Source organism: Apaloderma vittatum, unplaced genomic scaffold (genome assembly GCF_000703405.1).
Source record: "Apaloderma vittatum isolate BGI_N311 unplaced genomic scaffold, ASM70340v1 scaffold5996, whole genome shotgun sequence".
Classification (NCBI taxonomy): domain Eukaryota; kingdom Metazoa; phylum Chordata; class Aves; order Trogoniformes; family Trogonidae; genus Apaloderma; species Apaloderma vittatum.
The window spans coordinates 14237-38866 of NW_009719870.1; the positions used below are offsets into that span (position 1 = coordinate 14237).

Here is a 24630-nt window from a genome sequence, read left to right on the forward strand (position 1 = left end):
CTTGAGGTTTTCTTAAGTTGACTTTTTTCCTCATGCCACTGCCTATCTTTTGACAACTTCTGTGGGAGTCTATGCATTACTAGCTTAGGATTTGAATCCAGAAAAGACTTATGGTGAATAAAGCAGGAGTAAATTAAAGCAAACAGATGAAATATACTGTGCTGGTGTGCTGGTACAGCTGCTGCCACAGGATTTGGAAAGGAACTATGTAACTGTTGGGAACTTTGATTTCTTTAGCCAGCAGTTGCCTTGCTTAGGACTGTGTTTTTTAATGTTTGCTGTTCCACTGTTCCACTTCCCAAGAGCTCTCTCACAGGATTTGCCAGAGGTGGCAGGCACTGAGCTGTATAATTTTATTGCTCTAAATATTCATTCTCCATATCTCTGCTTTTTCCATTTTTACTACCTGTAGTTAACAGGTGTATAGGTTCTTGCAAACTTTGAAAGAACACTCAAGATGTATTTGTCAGCTCAGATAATTTTGGGCATGTTCCAACATTGTCTTGGCAATGCTGCATTATGCATAACATTCCCCACAGCATTCACCAGGCTAAGTGCTGGTCTGAGTAGCCAATCCAGATTTTGGATATAAAAAAAGGAGAAAAAACAAAGACTAGCTTATGAAAATTGTAACTGCCTAGAATTTATTGCTGACAATAACTTACTTGCATTTTTCAATTTGATAAGCTGAAAATGTCTTACTCCAACATGGAAAGAAATCTAATCAGCTATTTCGCAAAGAAAGGTCTTGAAGTTAAATATACGATGTAGAAAAGAAGGGAATTATATGCATAAGAATCTGAAAACAGCTTATTCTCTATTGAAATAAAAATATGTAGCAGTCATCCAGCTCACCTCAGACATTCTTACACTGCATATTTAACATTGACAAAGATTATATTCCAATTCTGAGTGTGAGGAAGCAGGGGTTTTTCCATTCCCATTGCTTATTCTCGTGAATGAGCGACAGTTGAATTTTTGCCATTCCTACTCCATGTTCCAGCTGAGTAAATTTTGGGACTATAATATCACTGTGTCCCTAAAAAAAAAAATTTTGAGGGAAGAAATGAGCCCTGTGTGGGAAAGTGATTAAGGATAAATAATGCAGCAGCTCCAAAGGGAATTGTGCAAGAGCCTGGAAACACCATTTCTTGAAAGGATTTGAACACTGGGGAATTTCCAAAGTAAAACAGCAGTGAAAGATGAGCAAGGAAAAAGAAAAGGACAGAAAAACTCCAGAAGACTCATTTTCCGCCTTCCTGCATGCTGCTCCTCAACTTTATGGTGAAGGAAGCAAACACTTCCTTGTATTCTTGCACAAGAAAAGGGCTGTTTCACACAATCTCCCAGGGCCATTCAGAAGAAAGGAGAATGATTATGAAGCAATGCTATTGTCCTAGGGACTGGACAGAGCTAGAACTACATCTGTAGTTGCACAATCTACAATAACCCTATTGTTTTTTGCACTAGGACGTGGCAAGGGCTGTTTGTGGAGATGCCTTTTCTCCTTCTGTCATTCTCTCCAATGCTTTGCTTGTGAAGTACGTAAGGATCCTAAGGGCTCTTTCCTCCTTCTCTTGCAGAGAAACTCGGCTTGCACTGTTTGATTACATGCTGGTTCTTGTGAGATCCTTGTTGACTTGTAGCACTCACACATTTGGCTTGCATTTCCAGGACTTAACCTTCCTGAAGTGCTGGAAGTGCAGCAGGGAGAGAGCAGCAGTGCTGAGTGCTTAAACTGTGTTTAAGCTGGGACTCACGAGGTGAGATGAGTCTATGTCAAGTGTGAGTGAGACTTTCCAGCAGCTTGTGGCTTCCCAGAGGCGTGTCTTGGTCCTTTCCCACCCTTTCTGCACCAGCTGCATATGTTCTCCCTCCCGCTTTCAGCACCACTGATGCTGGTGGATGTCACTGGATTCCAGTGAGGTGGTAGGAAAACTGCGAAACTCCAGTGGTGATGTCTTGTGAATGCTCTTGTTTCTCAAAAAGAGCTGCAGGGATAGGCAGAGAAGGAGTCTGCTGTCTCCAGAGGAAAGTGGGTCCTGTTTGGCTCCATTTGTTCTCTGACTGAACATCCCTGCTCACTTTGGAGACGAGATGAAATCCAAATGCTAGCCCTTGTCTTTATTCCTGACTTGGAGATTTCAGTGTGGTTAATCACTTTGGAAAGTCTCCCTGTGTGCAGCAGTACAGCTCTGTCATTTACCTGGAAATCCCAGAAAAGCCTGGTCTCATTTTCTTTTCAGTTCCATTTAGGGGACTTGTAAAATATATTTCCCCTCCTTGCTCCTATTTCTGAGAGCATGAGATTGTTTTCTGATGGTCTATTAAGACAAAAGTCCCTATTGTTCCTATATAACCTTAACGAAGAACTTCCTTCAAAAACTGATCAGACTTTGTAAATATCATTAGTCCATTAGAATCTGATATTTGAGAGAAAATGTATCTTAATTTGTCTGGTATTTTCCTGCTGCACATGGTTCTCAACGTAGCCTTTGCCAAAAACACCATCAGCTTCCCATGGCCCTCATCATTTCCATGAACAGCTGTCTCCTCTTCACCACCCTGGAGGTGTTTAAGAGACAGGTAGATGTCGTGCTGAGGGACATGGTTTAGTGGTGTTGATAGGGTTAGGACAAAGGTTGGACTCGATGATCTTCGAACCAAAACTGTTCTATGATTTTATAATTGTCCTCCTCCTCTTCCGACTTTCCTCAATCATGCTGAATCACACCGAGAAGTCTCTAGGGACAACTTCCACTTTCCTGGGCTCAGTTCCTTCTTCAAACATTTTAAGACAATCTCTGGTGGGGGGTTGGCTTAGAAGTTAAAAAAAAAAAAAAAGAAGATAGTTGTAGCAGCTGCACAAACAGCCTAATGCAGATGTAGCATCACAGTTGCTTGGCACTCAGTACGTGCAGCCCATGGAGTGTTTGCCCTCTCTCTCCTGCATGGTGTTAGCGTGTATCAGCTGATTCAGTGAGGCAGAAGCATGAACCAGGGACGCAGAGTGTGTGGGGATGGCAGGGGATGGGAGAATTCAGAATTTGACCTTTAACAGGCTCCTTTTGTTCAACTCCTCCTGAGCTTGCAGGGCTCAGCTCTCACACTGGATCACAGTGTTCCAGGTGCTGCCTGAAAAAGAGGAGAATGCCTTCCCTTGATCTGCTGACCGCACTCCTGAAGGAGTCCCGGGTCTGCCAGCTGGGAGTGAAGATGTTGTGGCGCATGGTCAGCCTGGCTCCTGCTGCCAGCCAAGGCCCTTTCACAAGAGAGCCTGTGCTGAGCATAATGTTATTCTGCCCGGGTGCAGACCTTTGCCCTGCTCTTCACTAAACTGTGAGGTTTTTGTTTAAGTTCATCAGGGTCCCTATGGAGGATGCTCTGCTGCCCAGTTTGTCAGCCAGTTTAAGCCAGAGATTTGCTGAGAGTGCATTTTTGTCCCCATTGTTTTTCTTTTCGACTTGCCAACTGTATTTCAACCAGCACACCTTTTTCTGGTCATTGTTCTAGGTCTTTTGGCATTAAAAAGTACACAATTTGGGCATGTTGCTTTCTCTGTAAAGATCCCTGCCAAAATCACACATCAGCTTCCTCAGCTGCTCTGCTTCCCTCGCGCATTCAGCATGGCTCGTGCTGCCTTGTGCTGTGCTCTGTGCAGACCAAAGGACCTCCAGGCTGCACAGGACCCAGCAAGCAAACCCCGATCCAGGCAGTTCTTGAACTTAGCATGGCAGTGAACTGTTATTCCACTGGCTGTGGCTCACTGAGATCTTGTAAAACAATGGCAGCTATATAAGTTGTTTTATATCCATGTATGTGTGCATTCCACTATAAATATATCAGTCCTTTCCGTGAGTTTAGTACTTTCCTGTGAGTTAAAACCCTCCACAGATGTCCTTTAGGGTCACTACCATAATAGTTCAGCCCACTTTAGTCAATACAGAGTTCAGACAGAGTTTACTCTTGGTGTCTTTGGATGCACACAAGGCTCCCTTTTGTTTTCTAGTGTCAGTATTTTCCTCTGCTATAGTAATTGTACTAATGAGGTTTAGTCTTTAAGAAAGCATTTCCTGGTGGATTTGCTCCAGACGAGCACTCAAGAGTTAAAGACTGAATCATAAGGTTTCACTGTTAATCTAATCTTGAGCGTGGCTGCAGTATTATAGGAAGAATGAAACACTGATACTGTGCAGTAAACTGTGCCTGGATATACTCATACAGTAAAGTTAATGGAGAAAATTTCCCTTGGGCAGTGGTCTGTGCCAAGTGTTCCACTAAGCAGAGCAATGCAAATAATTGACTTTCAATATTTTCATCAAACTGTAGAATAGAGGTTTGACAGAGCATTTCTTTCAGGCATTAATTTGTAGCTGACAGGAAACGAACACAGAGGCGGTAGTTCTGCCTTTAATCTATGAAAGTTCAGCAAAGACGTGGGGTTCCCTGAAATTCAGCTGGGCCCTTTCTTTGATTTTGCTAAGGTGAGTGGTCAGGGTTTCCAGCCCTGCTATGAATTTACAAGGAAGAGCTTTCCCAAAAAAACAACAGAAGGATGATTCTTTAAGTGTTATAGGAAAACTTGTCAAAAATGAAACATGAAAGTCATGTAAGGACTGGGAAATTTTACAAGGTCAGCAATGTTTTGCAATGGGGTGAACTGAAGAGTCACATTAGAGCTGTGGAGGCTTGTTGCGTATGCCAAGTAATTAGTCAAGTCAGCGAGATGTGGAGACCATGAAATTATTCACTGGGGACCATGGTTTTATCTTGGACAATATGGTATCTTTTTTTTGGACAATTCTCACTTCCCCAAGATAACCTTATGGGAAGACACGACTACAAAAAAAGATAGTCTAGTCTATCAAATCCATTTCTTGAAATATGATACATGAAATAGCATTACTTGGCTATGAGATAAAGTTTAGTGGATGCAAGTTCAAAGTCTGTATTGAAATGTAAGTTTAAATCTGCGCAGGTGACTTCCCCTTCTCCCAAATCTAGCTGGAAAAGTATCACAGATAACATCTTTTAGAAAGATAGCAGACAGATGTGGAGCCCTATCTTTAAACTTTTTTAAGTGCAAGGAGAACTGTATAATGAAGAGGCTCTTAAAGAGCTAGCTGAGGCCAGTTGCGCTGTGTAGCAGTTCATGCTGCTGACCGCTGCTCTGTTAAGGATCAGGTCTGGTCTGTTTTTGTAGCCGTTCACTTGCTGGGAGCTGTGGTTGCTGACCCATACATGCTGGACCCCAGAGCTTTCAGCTCGAGTGTTTCGCAGGAGTGCGGAGGCATCGTGCTTTATGCAAGGTATTCTGTTATGCTCTTTTACAGAAGATGTTTGGTGTGGACACTGACAAGATTTAATGTTGAAAAGGTAAAGTAGGAGTAAACATGAAGGTTCCAGCTTTCTATTTTGTATTTAGCTTTTACTTCTTTGAGTAGTCTCATGGAAAGAAAATACCCAAGTTTGCAGTGTAAGATTGATGTTACAACTTTGCCAGTGATTCACCGCGTAGGCTTCCTTTGTTTGGTAATTTGCTTCATGTGGCAAGACTGCTAGGGGGCTGTGTGAAGTGGATAAGCAGTGCAGAGGTTTCACTTTGAAGTGCTCCAGCAGTGAATGCGTTAAGCGTTTTCATCAGAGACTTTAAAAAAAAAAAAAAAAGCAACATGTGGTGGATATGCCAGAAAAAGTTTACTTTATAAAAGAGGGTGAAAAGCCTCTGGCACATAAGATAGTGAGAAACAGCATACACCGTTTCCTTTTTAGCAGTTTTTAATTTAAAAAAAGAGTAATTCCCAGTCACAGGGGGCAGAGCCAGCTTCAGTGAGACCTCCCTCCCAAAACTGCGGGATTCTCTACTTCCATCCCGAGCAAAGCAGCGCCTTCGCAAAAGGAGTATAAGCCTCTCAGCTGCCTCTGGCAGCGTAGGAATAGACATGTCTACGGGGAAGATCTGTTGCCTGGTGCTGCTGACGCTGGGGGTGCTGGCGGTGGTTGTTGCCCTCGTGGTCATCCTGACTCGACCCCAGTGCGGTTCTCAGCGCTACCTGCACGGTGCTGTGGCTGCTGACACCGAGACCTGCTCCGTCATCGGCCGGTATGTGCATGGACCTCTCAGTTTTTCAGGTTACCTGTTGTGTGTGTCGTGGGCTCAGACTGACAGGCAGGACACTACGGGAGTGAGCTGGGTTTCTGCCCTGTCCCCGGCTGGGGGGCTGAGCAGCAATCCCGCTCCCCAGGTGCTCCCCTGAGAGAGCAGAAGGAGCCCTGCACTGCGGTCGGCAGTGCATTCATGATCCAATGTCACAAAAATTAGCAGGTCTGCAAACCCGTTGCTCTTTGGAAGGTACAGATATTTATAGTATACAAATAGAATGTTGTTTTCTAAGCGGGGAAGCAGGAAATTAACTGTTTCATTCGAAGTGGTCTGTCAGATAAGGCTTAAAAGTAAAGGAAGAAGTGACAGGAGCTTGCAGAGAGCTCTGGCTGGTCTTCAGCAGAGGCAAGGCAGGCAGGCTGAGAGGGTGATCCCAGGGGCTGGGCATCCCAGCCGTTAGGGTGTGTGTTTCTGGACTGAAACCTGCAGAAGGTGTGTCTGCTATCAAGAAAGACACTCTATATCGGAAAGTGAAGAGCAGATTTGATTGAAACTCAGCCAGGACAGCATAAGTACAAAAGACATACTTACATCACTTGGAAGGAAAGATTTTTTTTAAAAAAATTCTCTACCTGCACAGGTTTCAGTTTGTTTAACGTCTGTCTTAAACATTTTTACTCTAATGTTATTATTTTACTGTTACTGTTACTTTAATCCTTAAATGCTTGTATACATGAAAATAGAACTTCACAAGCTACAGTGGGTGCCAGACCTGTGTGCTGTACCTTACGGCTGGAGGGATGAGATGAGACACAGTGTCATTACATGATGCTTGCCATGTCACACATTTGGTTCTTGCAATGACGTGCTGACACAGAATTTGTGAGTAACTGGAGAAAACGAACTGTGACTGCATGTACGTCAAGGAATGAGATGGGTTTTTTTTTTTTTTATGCTAAGTTACAGGTTAGTTCTTCAGAGGACAGAAGTATCTTTTAAATCATTATTAATGGAAACAGTGGAAAATATGTTATTGGATTACCCAAAGAATCTGCTGGGCAAACCACAGCACTTGTCTTGCAGCTATTGTAATTTTTAAGTTGAAGTTGTGTAGAACCAGCTGGAAGAGCCACAGAAAGCTGCAATCAGGTTGCCAGCTGAGAAGCTTTGGCTAGCTGGCTACTGCTGCTGGGCTGTCATCTCCAAGGGTTCCCTCCCCATCTCTCCGCAAGGACTTCCCTCGGCTTCCATAGCCTCAACCATTGCAGTAGTTGTGCCTCCAGTACACTTGCTGACAAGGTCAGTGGTGTCCCTCCAACCCAACAGACCACCTTGGATTTCCTACAGATTGTTGGCCAATGATCACCACAAAATTCTGCTCTCGCTCCAACTTCCCATCATACTTTTTGTTTTTCCCTTTTCCCCAGCTTGGGGCATCTGCATATCATGTCCTGCTGCTCCAAGTGTTATCATCTCTCTCCCCCAGCCCTGCCAAGCCCCCTGCATCTACCCACCCAAGACCTCTGCTCCACACCCCTTGCCCGGTGGGTAGCTCTACTTGGAAACTTTTGTGCTCTTTTCGTGATGTCTTTGTGCTTGGAATGAACCAAACGCCTGTGTTGTTCTCTCAGTTTGAGCTATCTGCTCATGTTCTTGCAATCGATCATAACAGAAGTAAAATCAGAGCTTGTGATCAGATGCTTTGTATAATGTTTGCTCTTTTCCGTGTCATTGTTTTATTTCTCTGGCCCGTAGTGGTAGCTTGGAAGGAAGGAACATTTTTTTCTTTGGAGGAAGCTTAGTGCATGCTCTGCACTGCATCTGATCTTACTCATTTTCCCCCAGACATCTTTGTGCTGCTCTATCTGTATGTCACCTTTTAGCTCTTAGCACCTGATGGTCACCGCTAAATTAATTCTCATGGCAATCCATGAAGTGAGAAAATGATGTTATCTCACTGTATAGATAAGGAAGTCTAGCAGGGCTATTAGACTGCGTGAATGCTATATCAGAGTCACTTTGACCAGGGTCTCTGCCTTTCAGAGCAATGTGACTGCTTGGAGTATGCCTCTCACTGACCTCCTGTGTGACCCTCCAGGGTGAGGGCTTCCTCGAGTCAGACTCAGAGGTCTTGATGGGAGCACCAGGAGCTGAGGAGCATACAGCAGCCTCCTGGCTAGTCTTTGCTCAACAAGATTTTAGCATCACATAGGAATTTTGTCACGGCAGTAGCAGCAATAAAATCCAATTTTTCAGAGTAGTCTTAACCTTAGTTTCAGCAGCAAAGCAAGAGTTGGGTAAAGCCAAGCATTCCTCAATACACAAACCTATCTCCTTCCCGGACACTGCCCAGCCAGTCAGCTGAGTGATTTTGAGATTACAATTGACTTCTCCTGTTCAAAAATTATTAAACTCCCAAATTCAAGAGTCTTATGAGAGGGAGAAAAAAGAGAAATAATTACTTTTGTTTTTTCCTGTTTCTTGCTGAGTAGGTCTTCATTTTTTTTTTTCTGCAGTTACACAAACATTTAGCAAATTTTTAGGGTGGCTGTTTGGACTTGGAATATATCGTAGAGTCAAGGAGCTATGTGAGCAAACATGAATGGCGAGATTCCCAGTGGCACAAGAGCTGGGACCTGTGGTGCTGCTCCCGAGTGCCTGCTGTGCCCTTTGCTCCCTGTGCTGTTGTTCTCTCTCTCCTGCCTAATAGCTGCCTCACCCCCAGATCTGTGGCTGCTCCTTCCCGCGCGTACCCATCTCCCCGTGCTGGTGTTTGAGCCTGTGCAGTCACTGCTACTGGTCTTCTCATCCAACCAACACACCGCCACGGTCCTGCACTTCTGCCCTGATCCTGCCTCCCCAGCTCAGCCTCCTCACCCCTCTCCCATCTCCTCCATGTTTGAGGCAGCATGCTCCTTGCTCGTGGTCCAGCTTGGGGAGCACTGAGGATAATAATTTCATACAAGGATAATAATTTCCTTGTTTTTTCTGTGTCCCAAAGCAATGGCTGTTACCAGATGCATATTTTTTTGAGGAAGCTGTGCTTAGCCTCTGCAGCTCAGTGTTGGAACAGGCTCATTTCTGCTATCAATGCTTAGAAATCGCAGGAGAATTAATCTACCAAAATTGCTTAATTAATTGATGGCCACACAGCTAGGCATTTTGGCATATGTATAAAGATAAGTAAAAACAATTATATGATCAACATGATCAATATTTTTAGTGATCAGTTTGGGGTTTTTTTTTCCTCCAAAGCTAACAACTTGGCCAAATTAGAGTGAACTGTTAGAATCTACAAAAAGGAAAAGAGCAACCTCCAGCAACATGAAAAAAAAATAAAATCAGTCTTGGTGGCTTGGGTATGGCAAATGAAAACCACATGTTGTAATTGAGCCTGTCAGCCTGCCTGCTGGCCCCACTGGTGGGGGCAGGAGTCACTGCAGACAGTCCCTGAAGGCCACACCACAGAGACAGTCAACAGTGCTGGTTTGTCACTGCTCTTCCCTGCTGACCCCGCAGACTCTCTCTCTGCTGGGACCCTGGGCTGCCATCCTGCAGCCCCCCCTTCCATCCCACAAATCTTCCCCATCTCCCAGGAACCCCTGCAGGGCATGAAACCAATCACACTGCTCTGACGCCTAAAGTCTTGGAAGCTAAAAGTATCACCTAATCTCTGACCTACTTATAAATTTTATTATTTAATGAAAAAATCTTGTGATTTTTTTTTTTTTAAAAAAAAAAGAAACTCAAACCACATGCTTTTTAAGTTGTCATCAGCAGTAATGAAATTCCTGGGACATTGCATGATACTGTGTTGTTTTAAGATACTGGTGTTTAAGACAGAGTCTTTGTGTGCTCCTAAGAGAACTTTCAGTTGAACTTATTGAGAATAACTGACCTGAGCCTCTTGCCTGAAGGGCAATCTTTTCTTTTAACAAGTAAGATGGTTGGCTGGGGAAAACACCTCGGGGCCTTTGTGTTTCCCTCGCTGATAGTTCAGCTGTGAAGGAAGGGTCAGTGAAGGGAGCCTGTGGCTCTAATTTGCTGGTACAAGCAGGAGACGGGAGGCAGGCTCACAGCCCCTGTTTGCTCTTTTTCATCAGGTCTGCTCAGCTGCCGTCTGCAGGCTTGGGTTTTCCAGCTCTGGAGATCATGTTGGTATATTCTGGGGATGTATAACGTTGGGCTTGCTGAACTCTTTATGCAACTCTTTGGCTTCCTGCAGAAAGTGAGCAACCTCAGCAAGTCTCCAGCGTGTCATCATCCCTGTTGGAAGGTCCTGTGCGAGACTTGCTCTTAGCCATCAGTGCCAATTCTCTGTTCTGTGAACAAGGCTGGGGCTTTTGCTGTGAATGGTTTTACTGCTGGAGATTGGAGACTGAAAACAGTATTGTGCAGCTGTCTGGTCCAGACAGAGGCCCTGTGCTGGAAGAAAACTTGTCCCTAAATCATAGAATATTTTGGGATGGAAGGGAACTTTAAGGTTCACCTTGTCCAACCCCTGTGCAGTGAGCAGGGTCGTCTGCAACTAGATCTGGTTGCTCAGAGCCCTGTCCAACCTGGCCTTGAAAGTCTCCAGGGATGGGCCCTCCAGCAGCTCTCTGGGCAACCTCCTCCAGTGTTTCACCACCCTCATTGTAAAAAAATTCTTCCTTATATCTAGTCTAAATCTACTCTCTTTTAGTTTAAAACCATAGTCCCTTGTCCTATTGCAACAGGTGATGAAGTGAATGATGGTGTGAAACAGTTTGCTGAAGAGGGATTGAAGGCTAAAAGAAGAGGCAAAGCAGTTTTTAACCCAAGGATGTGGGTTTGGTACCAAAGTCTGCCTCAGTAACTTGTCTTCGTGTCAAAAATCCACAAGGAGACAGGAGGTGATTGTCCTGGCAGCAAGCAGTACCCAATCCCACCTTCATCTCCACCTCTGAGCCACTTGTTCCTTCTTGGCAAAGGAAGAGGTTTTCTCCATCAACCATGCAGAAAGCTTTATGTTCACTACCAGTGTGCTGTTTGAGCTCTGTCATCTGCTGCTCTGCATCCATTTGTTTCCCAAATGGCAGAAGCAAGAGCCAGGATAAGGCCAGGCAGAGCTTTAGGAATAGTTCTTATTCCCAGAGCAGGGACTCACTGCAGTGAGGCGAGCTGACCTGACCTGCAGCAGCAGGCACCTCTGATCCCGCTGCTCCAATGTAGCCCAGCAAAAACCCTGGGAACTGTCTTTTTCTGAGATGAACACCCGCCTGGGGTCAGGGTGGTGGGGTGTGTGAGAATGGTGAGAATTTAACAGTCAGAAAATATCTGTGATCCTGGGAAGATTAGTTCTAGGCAGAGAATCTGCTGTGAAAATCCTTTTCAGTGATGGCCTAGCAACATTTCTGAAGAATACTTATATCCCAAAGGATTTGCCTTCCCTTCTTCTTGAATTTCCATAGTTTTAAATTTGGCAACTAGCCCTTTTTTACAAAAACAGCTGTTGCTTTTGCTCTTCATAAGTCTTTAGCAAACAGCTGCTATGTTACGGGTGGTCTTCTCTCAGCCCCCAGCTTTCTTTAGCAGAAGAAAAACCCGCCTTCAGTATAATTTAATATCTTAGCATTTCCCATAAATTTAAAATGTCTTCAGGGCTCCTTCTAGCCCTGTGCAGAACTGCAGACTTGCTCTGCAGCCCAGCTCAGCCCATGCTGTGAGAACTGTGTGAACAAAGTGCCATCATTCACCCTTCCTGGGAGGGTGAATCCCTGTTTTGCTGCTGCTGGAGTGAGACTTGGTTGTTAACATCCTCTTCTGCTCCTGACTTTAAGGAAATTCCATTAACAGACAAACCCTGAAGCTGAAACTAAGTGGCAGGAAGGATATAGGACAAAACATGTTGTTATCACATCTTGTCAGCTGTAGCACTAAGATATCTCTAGAGGGATCTGGTAAGGTACCACACACTGACTGAGGGGCCATGTGTCTCTCCAAGGTTTTACGTTATAGTTCAGCTCGCTGTAGCAGTGATCCCTGTAAAGGGAGCAGCAGCCTAATGGGACAGGGTGTGCTCAGCCGGTGTAGCTGGATGAGAAAAACACGATGGCCCTAAGTGCCCGAGGCATCACTTCCAAGGAAGTGGCGGGGCTCTGGCTGAAAGCCTGGATGAGCCAGGTGTGGGGACCCAAGTGTGGTATTCCAAGAGACAGCTCAGAGAGTGGTTTTGTGGTGTTTCAGACTCATAGGCTAGAGGGAAAGCTTTTGAGACTGGGGGGGTCAGTCTGCAGATAGCACAGAATGGCTGCGTGCCCTGAACCCTGCGCTGTTGATGGGGGATACATATTAAGCCTCCTGAGTAAAAGAGCAGAGCAGCTCAAAGGAAATCCTGTTAATAATCCTGATCAGGATCTAGTTTTACTCTTGCTGAATTCAGTTGAGCTAAGAGCCCGACCGTAAGGCTTGCTTTTCCGTAGCTACTGCCATGCCTGTCCTGTGTCATGGAGCCCCTCTGTTCTGGGGTGCAAGTGAAAAACTTGACAGACACATGCACCCCCACAGAGCCAGGGAAACAGTATCAGTGCGGTGTGCGATCCCTCCACAATGTGTTTGTGCAACTTGGGGCTGGGAGTGCTTCTTTCCAGGCCAAGAAGAGCCAAGATAATGCCTAGTTTTGGGGAGGAATCTCAGCTTCTCTTCCCTCTAACCCCTCTCCACCAGAGGAGCAGCAGGCAAAGGACCAAGTCCAGCATCATACAGCCCATGCTGTGCTGAGATGGCCTCAGATGCTGCACACTGTTCTAGTGGATGGGAAGCCTTAATTCCATCCCATGGTGCTCACTGAAAGGCATCAGGCAACTGGAAAGCCCTTGAGCAAGAAACAGATTTGACTGTGTTATTAGATGTGGTATTTGCCACCAGAGATGACAGTGGCAGTCGCCACCAATATAGACACAGTAGGCAGGGATGGAAAGCACATCTGGATTATCTGGAAATCCTGTTTGTCTTGTCATCTTTATATTGCAAAGTGTGATTACTGAGGGTTGGTGACCAAAGACAAAGCAAAGCATCCTTTGTTTTTCTGTGAAAACGTGTCCCCATGTTGGCTGCTGGTGTTATTTTTGCTTTGTAGTGCTTTGACTGTGACAGAGAGTCACAGTCAAGAATCAGGGTGCCACTCTGCTGGGCATGAAGCAGGAACAATAGAGGCTAAAGGCTGTCTGTGGCTTTCCTGCCTTCCTGAGGCCTGCAGTCGCAGTGTCTGGGGCATGACCCATCTGAAAACTATTGGGTGGACTGGCAGGCTGGAGTAATCAGTGCTCATAAATAAGTACTTTCTTTGCCTCAGCCATGCCAGGCAGGATGTGTCCGTCCTGGCAGTGCTGCCCAAGTAATCTCCACTGGCTGGTGAATGTCCTCCTCCTCCTTGTTCCTTGATGCTTTCAGGAGATCTGTGTCCCACTTGCCAATGGCACTGACAGTCCAGGTCTTAGCTCCCTGGAGAAGTTTGTTGCTCTCTTTAGCGGGTGGTTATACTTTTTCTGCTGAGACTGAGACCTCACTTGTCTTCCCTGATCTCAGTGGGAACCACGGGCACAGCTACAGATGGGAATTTATATGGCTGTACTATCCTAACCCTATGGCTAACTGGGAGTAACACAGGGAGGGAGCCTGGATAAGGTCCTGAGCAGAAACTCTCAGGTTTGCATGCTTTGTGCGTATAGCACTACATTTGCAGTAGTTAAAGGGTATTTAGCACACCATGTTGCTTCTACAAACAAGTACTTGGAAAAACAAAAAAAATCTTAGAAACAGGTCATCTAAGTGTTTGAATTAATAAATTGATTAATTGTGGTTACCCTTTAGAGCGTTTTAAGTTGATGCAGTTCTGGTGCACAGCAGGCTGGCTTGGTGCAGATCAGTGGTGGTAGCAGAACATCTTTTGGTGCGGGTAGATGATCACCAGATGACACAAGGAGGGTGGAGGATCTTCATCAGGGAGTGTTCCTCCTGGCATAAGTGTTTCTGGGGATATGGTGAAGGGTGTATGGCACCAACCTCAGAAAGAGAGTGGCAGGAGGATCCTGGGATAAGAGCTAGTGCAAGATGTTCAACCTCTTACACAACTGTGAAGGTGGCTGTGGACCTGGGTGAGAACCTGGTGCTTTTCAGGCTTTGCAAAAATGTATCTGATTTTCCATGCTAAGGTCTTAACGCATTGCATCGAAAAGAATACCATACAAACTCAAAATTTCTTTTAAAAGTTGTTTTATTGCAAATTATCTCAGAACTATGTTTTCTCTGGTACAAGGCTTTGCACAAGTTCTGCCTCATAGACCATAATCCAGGGCTCTGGGGAGCGCTGGGCTGGTGTAGCAGTGCTTCTCCCCTCCTTCCCCAAATTATAACATGCTCTCTGGGCCTTCTGCAGGGGTAATTCAGTTTCTCCTGAAAGCCTCCAGTCCTTCCCTTCTATTGGTAGCAATTAAAAAGCTTCAGTTTCAGAAAAACACGACCCAGGAACATTTTTGTGGTGATTCTTACCCCTGCTGCAAGGAGAAGAACGGGTGAGCCTGAGCTTCAGTCTTCATTTTCAGAGCTACAGCCAGGGAGCAGCCTGCCATTGGGAGGCTAAAAGCCGTGCAGACCCCAAACAGAAAGCCTGGTGGTTCCCTACCACTTCTTTTCTCCCCACTTGTCCACAAGCCATTTCCTTACAGGCAGTGGTTCCAAAGGCACTTACAGAAACAAAGGAAAGCCACAATCAGTGTGCCTCCTGGCAGCATCCTGTTCCCAGCCCCAGCAGGTCCCAGCCCCATCAAAGGATGTAAAATAAACAGCAGTCCCTAGATGTGCTCTGTGTTCCTGCCACAGCCTCTGGGAGAAGTTACACTCCTATTAATGAACTGTTCCACTTCCTCTTCTGGCTTTGCCTTATCTAAGCCATGTCCCAAGCCAGTCAGAAACCATTCTAGGAAATGCCAGTGCTGGCTACTGGAAGGCTGTGCAAGGAAACCCCATCCCATCACGTACCCACTGCAAGGAAAAGATTTTTTTTAAACTGTGCTTGAGGGAAGGCTTTGTTGGGACACGTCTCTCTAGCAGGAACTCATTGTCAACAGCATGAGGCTGCCTTGATGCCTGTGTGTTCTTTGGCGTGGTTGTACCTAGGTAGAAACAGTTGAGTTGGTTTGTTTGTTTGTTTTGGAGCGGGGGGTGGTTTTGTGCTCATGTCACATAAGCTTAGGAAGGCAGATTGGAGGAGCAATCAAGTAAAGCCTGAATTTTTGTGCTAATTGTTATGTTAAGTCTTTGTTCACATGGACCCATTTTTCCTCCTTCAGCATCCTTGTCCTGTTGACCACCATCTGCCTTTTTATTGGGAAGAGCAGGTGGGGAGCTAGAAGTCAGTTTGGTTCTCAGCACGTGGAAATCTCTCTCCTCTGCTGAGAGCATCCTCCTCTGTGTCTTCATTATCCCTTTTTGTCAACAGCATTTGCAAGCAGCTGCGGTTCTCTCTGTCCCTTTACACAGGGCCGTGCAGATTTGGCCCCCCGGCTGCTCTTTCCTCCTGCAGACTTTCCCTTATTTCCCTAATTTTTCTTTTTCATTCCTACAAAGGAAGGTGCCTTTCTGATCTCTCACACCCTTCACTACTGCCAGTAGCTTTCTCCACCTACTAGCTGCTCTCGTCAAGCTGGAGTTGCCTTGCAAGTGCCCCAGAGAGACATTTTGATGTGGCTCCTCAATTCCATCATTCCTGGATTTTAACATTGCACTTTTTCCTCCCTTTCTATCACAGGGACATCCTGAAAAGTGGAGGCACAGCTGTCGATGCTGCCATTGCTGGCTTGATCTGCACCTCAGTGATGAATCCTCAGAGTTCGGGCCTTGGTGGTGGGGTCGTATTTACCATCTATAATGCCAGCACAGGTACGGGCCATCCCTGGCCTCTCCATGGTGCCTCATCTCCTTGCAGACACCCAGCTGCTGTGGAGAAGTCAGAATCCTTCATGCTCTCTCAGAACAATTTTTTTAATATATCCTCTGATCACAAACCAGGCTTTTGCTCTTAAACCAAAGCATCTGTTACAGGGAGTACATCTTTCATAGCAAGAATTTGGGGCTGGGAGAAGGAGCTCTGAGTTTAATTGACTTCACCTCTCCCTCCTTCTCCAAAGCAATCACAAATTATATTTTGAAGTCACATAGCTGACAGTGCTGCAAGGTGTGAGCAGCGCTGTCTGAGCTGCCGCTGGGCTCCAGGGAGGCAGAGAGGAGTGAGGGAGGTGTGTGTGCTGGCAAGGAGCACAGCAATATGGGCCTGTCTCTGGCTCAGATGAGCTCTTGGGCTGGGGCTCTGGGGGCTCATCCTGCACCAGTGGCTCAGGTGGTGCCTGCCAACATGGGGGCTGCACCTCACAATGCCCTCACTGGTGCAGGTGGGAGTCACCAAAGCAGTGGTGAGATTTCCTGTCCCAGGAAATGCAACTCCAGTTCAGAAATCTAAAACTAGCAATGTTCAAGACCTGCTGAGAAGACTTTCTGTGTTTGGCTTAACCCCTAGTGCTGTGTTCTTGCTTTTATGTTTTCAGTGGTTTTTTTTTTAACTGTCTTGGCTCCCAAAAGCCCCCAGAGTTTATGGATCTAAATAATAAAATCAACAATGAACACAGTAACAACATTATAGTTTTAAAGCCCTGCCAAGTAGTCTCAAGAGTCACTAGTCTGGAAATGCTTGGGTGTGTCTTATGCCATAGCACAATTTGGCAAAACACCTTCTTCATTTCCTTTTGGCAGAGGCATGTAACTTTGCCTCCTATCACCAGTCCTCTTATGCTTCCTGCAAATCAGATGTGACGCAGCACGTCCCAGCTTGTGTCCCAGGCCCAAGAGACCTGGGAGGGATGATCTTACCTGGCTGGAGGCAGGCCCTCGTCTTGCCCCTGCACCCTCATTGCCTCTAGGCAGGCACTGCTTCGTTTGCTCTAAACAAAAAGCAAGGGAGTAAGCGACAGCGTGCACCGACTGCAGCCTCTCCCTGCCAGTGTGCCTCCGCGTTTGGTGAAAGGCTTCAGGACAGCTCAGCGCAGTGCTGCAGGCTCTGGGCTAGCAGCCTGTGTGCTGCTCACAGCTGGCTGAAATGTCACCTTCACCTGCTTCAGGAAGACAAGTTATGCATTTACCCCTTCTCCTTTCTAGGAAGAGTCGAGGTGATCAACGCCCGCGAGACAGTCCCACGAGTGTTTCCGCACGATTTGTTGTCCGGCTGTGCTGCTAACATCCTCATTGGTAAGGACACAGACCGGGCCTGGAGGCCTGTGGGCCCTCTTGGTGTGCAGTGCACTGAGCTCAAAGGGGACCAACCGAGGACCTTGTTGACTTTATTTGTAATTCTTTTTAATTGATTGCACTCTTCCTAGATTGACTTTTGCAAAAGTAAGGAAAAATACCAGGTCCATAAAAATACCTGTTCCGTAGTTATATTGGCAACCTGACCAGCGGAGGGGTGGGAAGCAAGGCATGAGGAGCAACCACAGTGTCATTTCTCGTCACAGGAAGTCTGGATTTCCAGACCAGATTTCCCAAAGCACTCATTGCTTACAGAACTCAGTTCTTAGAGAGAAAAATAAGTTCAATAGCTGCTCAAACTTTGCAAGAAGCCAATATATGAAGTGTGCTTGCCCAGCAGTTGAGTTGCTGGGCTGCAGCTTGGCTCGGCTATGTCTTTGCCACCTTGCTCCCATTTGAGGAGGCTCTGCACCCATTTGCAGTTACTGATTTGGCAGCAAGCACTCTTGGCTTAGCAGCATGTCTTACATCTCTCCACATTTCTTGCTGCATTCATTCTCCTTCCCTAGCACATTTTCTTTTGGGAGGTGTCCTAGTTCCTGGAAGAAGAACCTGAAAAGGAATCAGGAACAACTCTGGTTGTAAGGCACAGCTGGATGTCTCTGCTCCAACTCTTGCTCAAAGCATGCTGCTCAGGGCCTTGTCCTCTCATTTTCGAGCTTCTCCAAGGATGGAGAATTTCACAGCTTCACTTGTTCTAGTGTTTGGCCAGGCTATGCACGAGTGCTTTTTCTCTTATGTCCAGCTGCAATCTCTCTTGCTGAAACATGTGCCTGTTAACTCTTCTGCTTTCACCATGCACCTGAGTTTGGCTCCAGCTTCTCTATAACCCTCCGATAAGGCAGTGTAAAAAAAACACAAGAAACCCCAGAAAACTAAAAGAAAAAACCCAAGCTTGCTTTTAGAAGCCTTAGTCCTGCCTGTACAAATCCACACTTCCATTTTAGAGTGCTTTCAGGGAGGTGAAACAGACTGATGACTTACTGGGTGTGACATTGCTGTTCTGCTCTGCAGGTTCCCGCTGGATTGCTGTGCCAGGAGAACTTCGTGGGTATGAAGAAGCCCATAAGCGACATGGCCGGTTACCATGGAAAGCCCTGTTTGAACCAACCATCAAGCTCCTTTCAGAGCCACTTGTCATTTCCCCGGTGATGGACAGAATGATGCGTCACCCAAATTTCTCCATTCTAGGAAAAAGCCTGTGGTATGAGCCATGAATTGAATTGCAGTGTGAGGACCGCTGTTCCCTCAGCTTCACACTCTTCCTCTGACACGCTGACATGGAGCACAAGCTGCTGCTGTGGCTTCTGTTCAGTAAACACTTGCTGTGGAGAGGGAGAGAGTAACAAATGATTTTTTTAAAAGATAAACCAAACCTGTTGGCATCTTTTTTTCCCTTTTCTTTTTGTTTGTAATTTAGAATGGCTTCACACAGCAAAACTATCTGCTGAGCACATCTGCTTGTGAAGAGGAGCTGACTGTGTGTTGCCCGCTTTCACCTGTGTGGAAGTCTTCCTCTGATAGCAGGGCCCTGCAGCAGACCCTCATTTGGAGAAGCCCCACTGACCTGGGCTAGGGTCAAGGTGTTAGGTCCCATGGAGGAAACTGTCTGGGAAAAGAGTGCCTGGTGCTATAGGTAGCAATCAACTGAGAAGAACTTTTCTCCATGTAAACTGTATTGTAACACTGGTTTGGAACGTATACAACATGCATAAATAAAATCAGCTTTAGGTAGGAAAAAGAGATTGGCGCTGGGGACAGAATGAGCACATGCTGTAAACTGATGGATGTTCTTCTCCAACAGCCCACTGATATGTGATGGACAAAGGTTTTTGAAGCATGGAGAGGCCTTCAGGTGGCCAGTGCTGCAGCAAACACTGAGAGCTGTAGCGGAAAACGGAGCTACGGAATTTTATGAGGGACAGATTGGAAAGGCCCTCGTGGAGGACATGAGGAAGGCTGGTGGGTAACGCTGTAGTTAACACTAATGGACAGGCTTTTTCCCAGCAAGTGGCTACCAGTGAGTTGGTACCAGGGGAAAGCCAACACATGCCATTTGCTTGTGCTTGTGGTGGTACCTGGCATGGGAAGGGGCCATCTTTCCCCAGTTCTTATAACTCAGGCCCAAGAAGCAGGGCTGAGAACCACCTACTGCTCTGGCATTCATCCATAGTGCTCATTCACTGTCCTCTCCAACTCCCTTAGGCTTTTCGTCCTGGGGTTTGGCAGCAGAATAGGACACATGGAGACATGCTGTGCTTGGTGGAAAAAATTTGGAGTATACAAGGATGGCTCTTTACAGGCTTTACCAAGCTCTGAGGTAGCCAGCCCACAGCACCTTGTAGAAGTTAACATGCTATCTGGTTTTCTGCTGCAGGGTCCAGTATCTCACTGGAGGACCTTCAGGCATACAAAGCAGAGGTGTCCTCAGCTCTGAACATTACCCTGAACAATCACACCACAGTGTATTCTCCTGGACCACCCATGGGAGGTGCTGTACTCATGTTCATCCTCAAGATATTGGAAGGTAAATTCCTAAGGGAAAAGGGGCAGCAAGAGGTTTGCAGAGTGTTGCTTTAGAGCAGTAGGAAAATAATGGGCAGAAATGGAGTTGCTGAACCAGAGTGGGCTCCAAAGCAGCACGGTGACCATGCCATGCAGCAGGATGATGCACTGGCTCATTCTTGCAGTGCATCAGCATCACCATAGCTGCTGCAAAGGCCAAAGGATACACAATTTTCCCAAGGCTTCAAGAAGAATTGAAGTCACAGAGGAAATGAATACATGGTTGTTTCTGTGCCCACACTCTACTAAAGCATATGGAAACCTTGGTAAAAACTGTGATGAGAAAAGGCGATTCCTTTCAACTTTTTTTTCCTACAATTCTTGAAAAAAATATTTCCTTGGGTCTGTCAACAAAGTTATTTCATCCTGCTCCATAGAGTATAACCTCCATGAGGCATCACTGGCAACACCTGAGCAGAAGGTAGAAACCTACCATCGCATTGCAGAGGCCCTGAAGTTTGGCAATATGCTAAGACCCCAAATGAGTGACCCAGCCTTCTCCGAAGCACAGGTGAGCTGGCGTGGTGCATAGGGGCAGCCACAGACGTGCACAGCACTGACAGCTTCTTCTATACCGCTGCTTGACAGAGAAGGAGCAGGGAAGTCCATTTCCTGCCTTGCTTTTCTTTTTTTTAAAATCTGCATTGTCACCAGCCCATTTTAGCCTATGTGCTAAGCCCTCAAATAGGCTACGTATTGCCCAGACTATCCTGTCTGCCAGCACAATGCTATGGTACCAAGCAATGCTCTGATACCCTCCTGCTTTGCAGCCAGAGAAGGGACGAAAATACTTACAACTGCTAGTCAAGAGCAGGTGGCTCAGTTTACCAAGGCAGAGACAGGATTAGGCCATTTACGTTGTCTGCAGTTTCTGTTCAGCTGTAGGCTGGTGCGCCCTTGCCTGGTAAAGATTGTGCACATGCTCATGTCAATGCTGAGGTGCCTCAGCTTATTTCATTTCTGTTACAAGAGTGGCCCTGGGATTCATGCTGCCACTGCAAGTCCCCAAGCTCTCACTGCTGGGGCTGAATCCCCCCAGGCTTTTGTTTGCCCGAAGAAAGATGTGCCTGTGCTTTGGTGATACATGCTCAGTTCTTGCTGTTATTGCAGGTGTCAGTGGAGACCATGCTGTCAGACCAGCTTGTTGAGCTTGCCAGACACCGAATAGATACCCATGGTGACCATCCACTTAGTCATTACAACTTACTGGAGTCCACCTACAACCACAAATACAAAAGCAGAGGTACAAGCCACATCTCTGTGCTCGCTGCAGATGGCAGTGCCGTGTCTGCCACCAGCACCATCAACTACCCGTGAGTAGCCAAGGGGTTGGTAAGTGAGTCACGCAGGGCATGCATCAGCTTCCCTGCAACGACGGTTTACCAGAAATGCAAAACACTTGGGCTTCACAGATTTAGCAGTCTCTTTCTTGTGAATGGCTTTTCTTCATGTAACAGCAAGCACCAGTGCAAAGGAACATTGCTGAGCTCTGCTGAGTTTCTGTGAGCTGGGCAAATCCCCACATGCACTGGTAACAGGGAGCTTCACTCTGACTCCAGCACAGCAGCACAAACACCTCTTGGACACCCTGGCTGGGGCAGTTGCAGGCTGAGAGGGGACAGGGGTAACCCACAGGGTGCTGCGGTCAGATAAGGTCATCCACAGCAGGAGAGCACTGGGCACTGAAAGGCTACATCTTTCTCCCCTGCAGGTTTGGTTCCTTTGTGTATTCTAACCAAACTGGAATCATTTTAAACAACGAACTGGCTGATTTCTGCATATCGGACAGAAGCATTAAACCAGGTGAGCATTCTCGCCCTCAAAATAAAATACAAGGCCAAGAGGTGGATATGCAGGTCATGTACAAGTGGGCAGGGACTATCTGTAAACTGCAGTTACTCTTTCCTTTCCTAGATCTGGATGAGAGTAAGTTTATTTTAGACTAACAGAGTATAAAGCTCTAAGGTGTGTCTTGTCTACTCACTTATGCTCTTACACAAAAACGTGGGAGTTTTGGTTTCTGACCAGGGAACTCAGAGATTAAAAAGAACAAAAAATCCGAAGCTGACTGATGGGGAGAGGAGGGGAGAAGCAAAGAAACCACTGCTAAGACAAGCTTGCTGACTCTTTAGGCTCATCTATGAAAAGTGTACAGTTGCATGCAGAGCTGGGAAGTGCTATAGGCTTACACTGAGTTCTGTAACATAGCAGGGTTAACGCAGAAACATGGCTCTGTGAAATAAGCTATCCCTGATGCAGTCTCCCTCGGGTCTGCTGCGAGAGGACATCAGTACTGCAGGATTTCTGCTAATAGTTCCTCGGCTGTGTTGAGTGAGCTGCAGCAAATTCTGAATACTTGTACGATGCCCTGTCCTGTACCAAGGGATGCTTCCTATTTAGCCTGTGCTGTAAAGCTCCAGTTTCTTGTGGGATGGGGTCTCAGCACAAGGAAGCTGGAAGACTCGAGCTTCTTCAGGAACGAGCAGCAGCTTGGTTTTCTATGGGGAATGCCAGAAGGGTGAGGTAGATGAACTTACTTATGTGTCCCTCCAACCCACACAGGAGGAATGATACTCTCTGTTTCTTCTCTAGGAGAGAAGCCTCCCTCAGCAATGGTTCCTTCCATTCTCATCTCCAGGAAAGGGGACATGCTCGTGATTGGAGGAGCAGGTGGGGCCCGGATTATCAGTGCTACTGCTATGGTGAGTGAACAGGTACCGTGCAGTAATGCCTTCCACTGAGCAAGGGGAGCACACACTGTCCTGCACAACAAGAATTACTTTGCTGCTGCTGGTAGTTCTGCTATGTGGAAGGCAGCAGCAAAGAGGTCCTGTTGCAGACTGCATCTCTCTTGACCTTCTTGCCTCTAGCATTTCTGTGGAAAGGGCAGGGGGAAGCTTCAGCTGTCCTGTGGAATTTCACTTCCACCAGGAGGGACCAGCAATGGAGCAGGTGGGAGAACCCACAGTAGTTGCCAGTTCTTTCAGCCTTCACAAATTTCCAGCCATGGTCAGTCCCAACTGCTCTTTCTACTCAGCTCTCCTCAGGTCTCAACTCCTTGGTGCTTTGGTGTATTTGCAATTTAGAAGTATCTATGTCTGCAAAGTGAAGGCCAGAGCAAGTGGCAGCCCCCTCACTCAATTGCTTTTTAAAAGGGAAAAAGTTGATTGAAGAGCAAGGTAAGGAATTTACTAGCATGAGAGGCATTGCCCAAAAGCCTGGGCCCCTGAAAATAAACTGATAAGCTACATGATGGAAAGAACAAGAAAAACAGAAAACCACCACCACACATACACACAGAGATTAATTCAGGAAGACTTGTTAATGAAAATGAGCTTGCTGAAACATCATCTTGTTTAGCAATCAAGAAATAAAAACAGATAAGGGCACAAGAGGAAAAAAAGAAGATTTTCTTCATCTTTCTTAAACTGGAAAGAAACATGGGAAGGAGTCCATGCTAGAACCTGATATGAAAACAGAACAACCATCAAGAGAAACACACAAGATCCATTAGCAGCTATTGAATTCAAGAGCACCACTCTGGCTGAGGAAGAGCATCCTGGGAAGTACGGTTGTACGCTCACTCTGTTCTTATACTGTCTCTGAGCATCTGCTATTGGTCAGTGTGACAACTGGACTTCTGCTCTGACTCACTGCAGCCTCCCTTACAGTCCAGGTTTGCACCACCCCGCGGGCAGGATTTGCAGTAGAGCTGGCCGGGCTTAACACCAGTACAGAGGATGGCAGCGTGTGACCCAGGTTCTTACTCACTGTCTCCAGTCAGTCAGTGTGGGATTTGTTTCGTTGCAGGCGATTATAAACAAGCTGTGGTTGGGTTATGACTTGGAACATGCCATTTCAGCCCCCATCATGCATATTGAAGATGACAAGATTCAATTTGAGGAACATTTCAGTGAGGTGAGCGGCCTCACTTGGATCTTCTTGTCTTCTCCTTTTTCGTGAGGAGATTGCCTCTTTAACTCTCCTCAATAATCCATATTTTGCTTCTAGCTAACCTTCTTCTTGCTTAAATCTCACTTTCTCAACTTGACCCCACATACATAGTCTTCATTTTCACATCTGGCAATGCTAAGACCTCAGGCTCCTGCCCCATTCACTCCATTTCTTCTTTCCCCTCTACAGGAGGTTAAGAGCGGCCTGCTGGGAAGAGGACATAAAGGAAAGGAAGTTAAATTTGCAATGAATGTTGTGCAGGGAATTTCCAAGGAAGGAAAATGCATCGCTGCTTACTCTGATAAAAGGAAACTGGGGAAGTCAGCTGGGTATTAGCCTGACATGCCATCACACCTCACAAAAAAGCCATGGGAGATAATTAGATTCAGAACATGCTTTGGCTTGGATGTGCCAGTTGGTTTCCATCAGGATACCTCCTAGACTATGGGCAAAAGTGGTGAGGACACCTACTTCCAGTAGACTGCAAGTCACCCTCAGGCAATATGAGGACAGGTCGGCCAGCCTTGTTTAGAGCTACACCTTCCATTACTTCTGTGATATATGGAAAAACATTTCTTCAGCACATCAGCTGTTCAGAATTAAAGAATCCAAAGTGGGAAACGAAAATTGGTTCAAACTCCACTGGGAACACTGTGAAATGACCCAGCTGTACCTTCCATTCCTGATGG

The 24630-nt window shown here is 46.2% G+C and overlaps 1 protein-coding gene across 1 annotated transcript; it reads left to right on the top strand.

Annotated features, from left to right (window-relative positions):
- The first annotated feature begins 5942 nt into the window (after positions 1–5942).
- GGT5 (gamma-glutamyltransferase 5) lies at positions 5943–24277 on the top strand. Its single transcript, XM_009870803.1, has 12 exons — positions 5943–6103; positions 15873–16009; positions 17279–17362; positions 18437–18626; positions 19227–19384; positions 19800–19949; positions 20365–20498; positions 21098–21300; positions 21699–21790; positions 22580–22689; positions 23798–23905; positions 24131–24277. Exons 1-12 carry the CDS (start codon positions 5943–5945, stop codon positions 24275–24277), a joined length of 1674 nt encoding a protein of 557 aa, XP_009869105.1.
- The last annotated feature ends 353 nt before the right edge of the window (positions 24278–24630 follow it).

Excerpts from the sequence above, each read along its gene's own strand:
- GGT5 (XM_009870803.1), top strand. The coding sequence starts at position 5,943 with ATGTCTACGGGGAAGATCTGTTGCCTGGTGCTGCTGACGCTGGGGGTG. Across the intron at positions 16,010-17,278 it reads TAATGCCAGCACAGGTACGG|TCGAGGTGATCAACGCCCGC; the intron begins GCCATCCCTGGC and ends TTCTAGGAAGAG. Across the intron at positions 22,690-23,797 it reads TTATCAGTGCTACTGCTATG|GCGATTATAAACAAGCTGTG; the intron begins GTGAGTGAACAG and ends GTTTCGTTGCAG.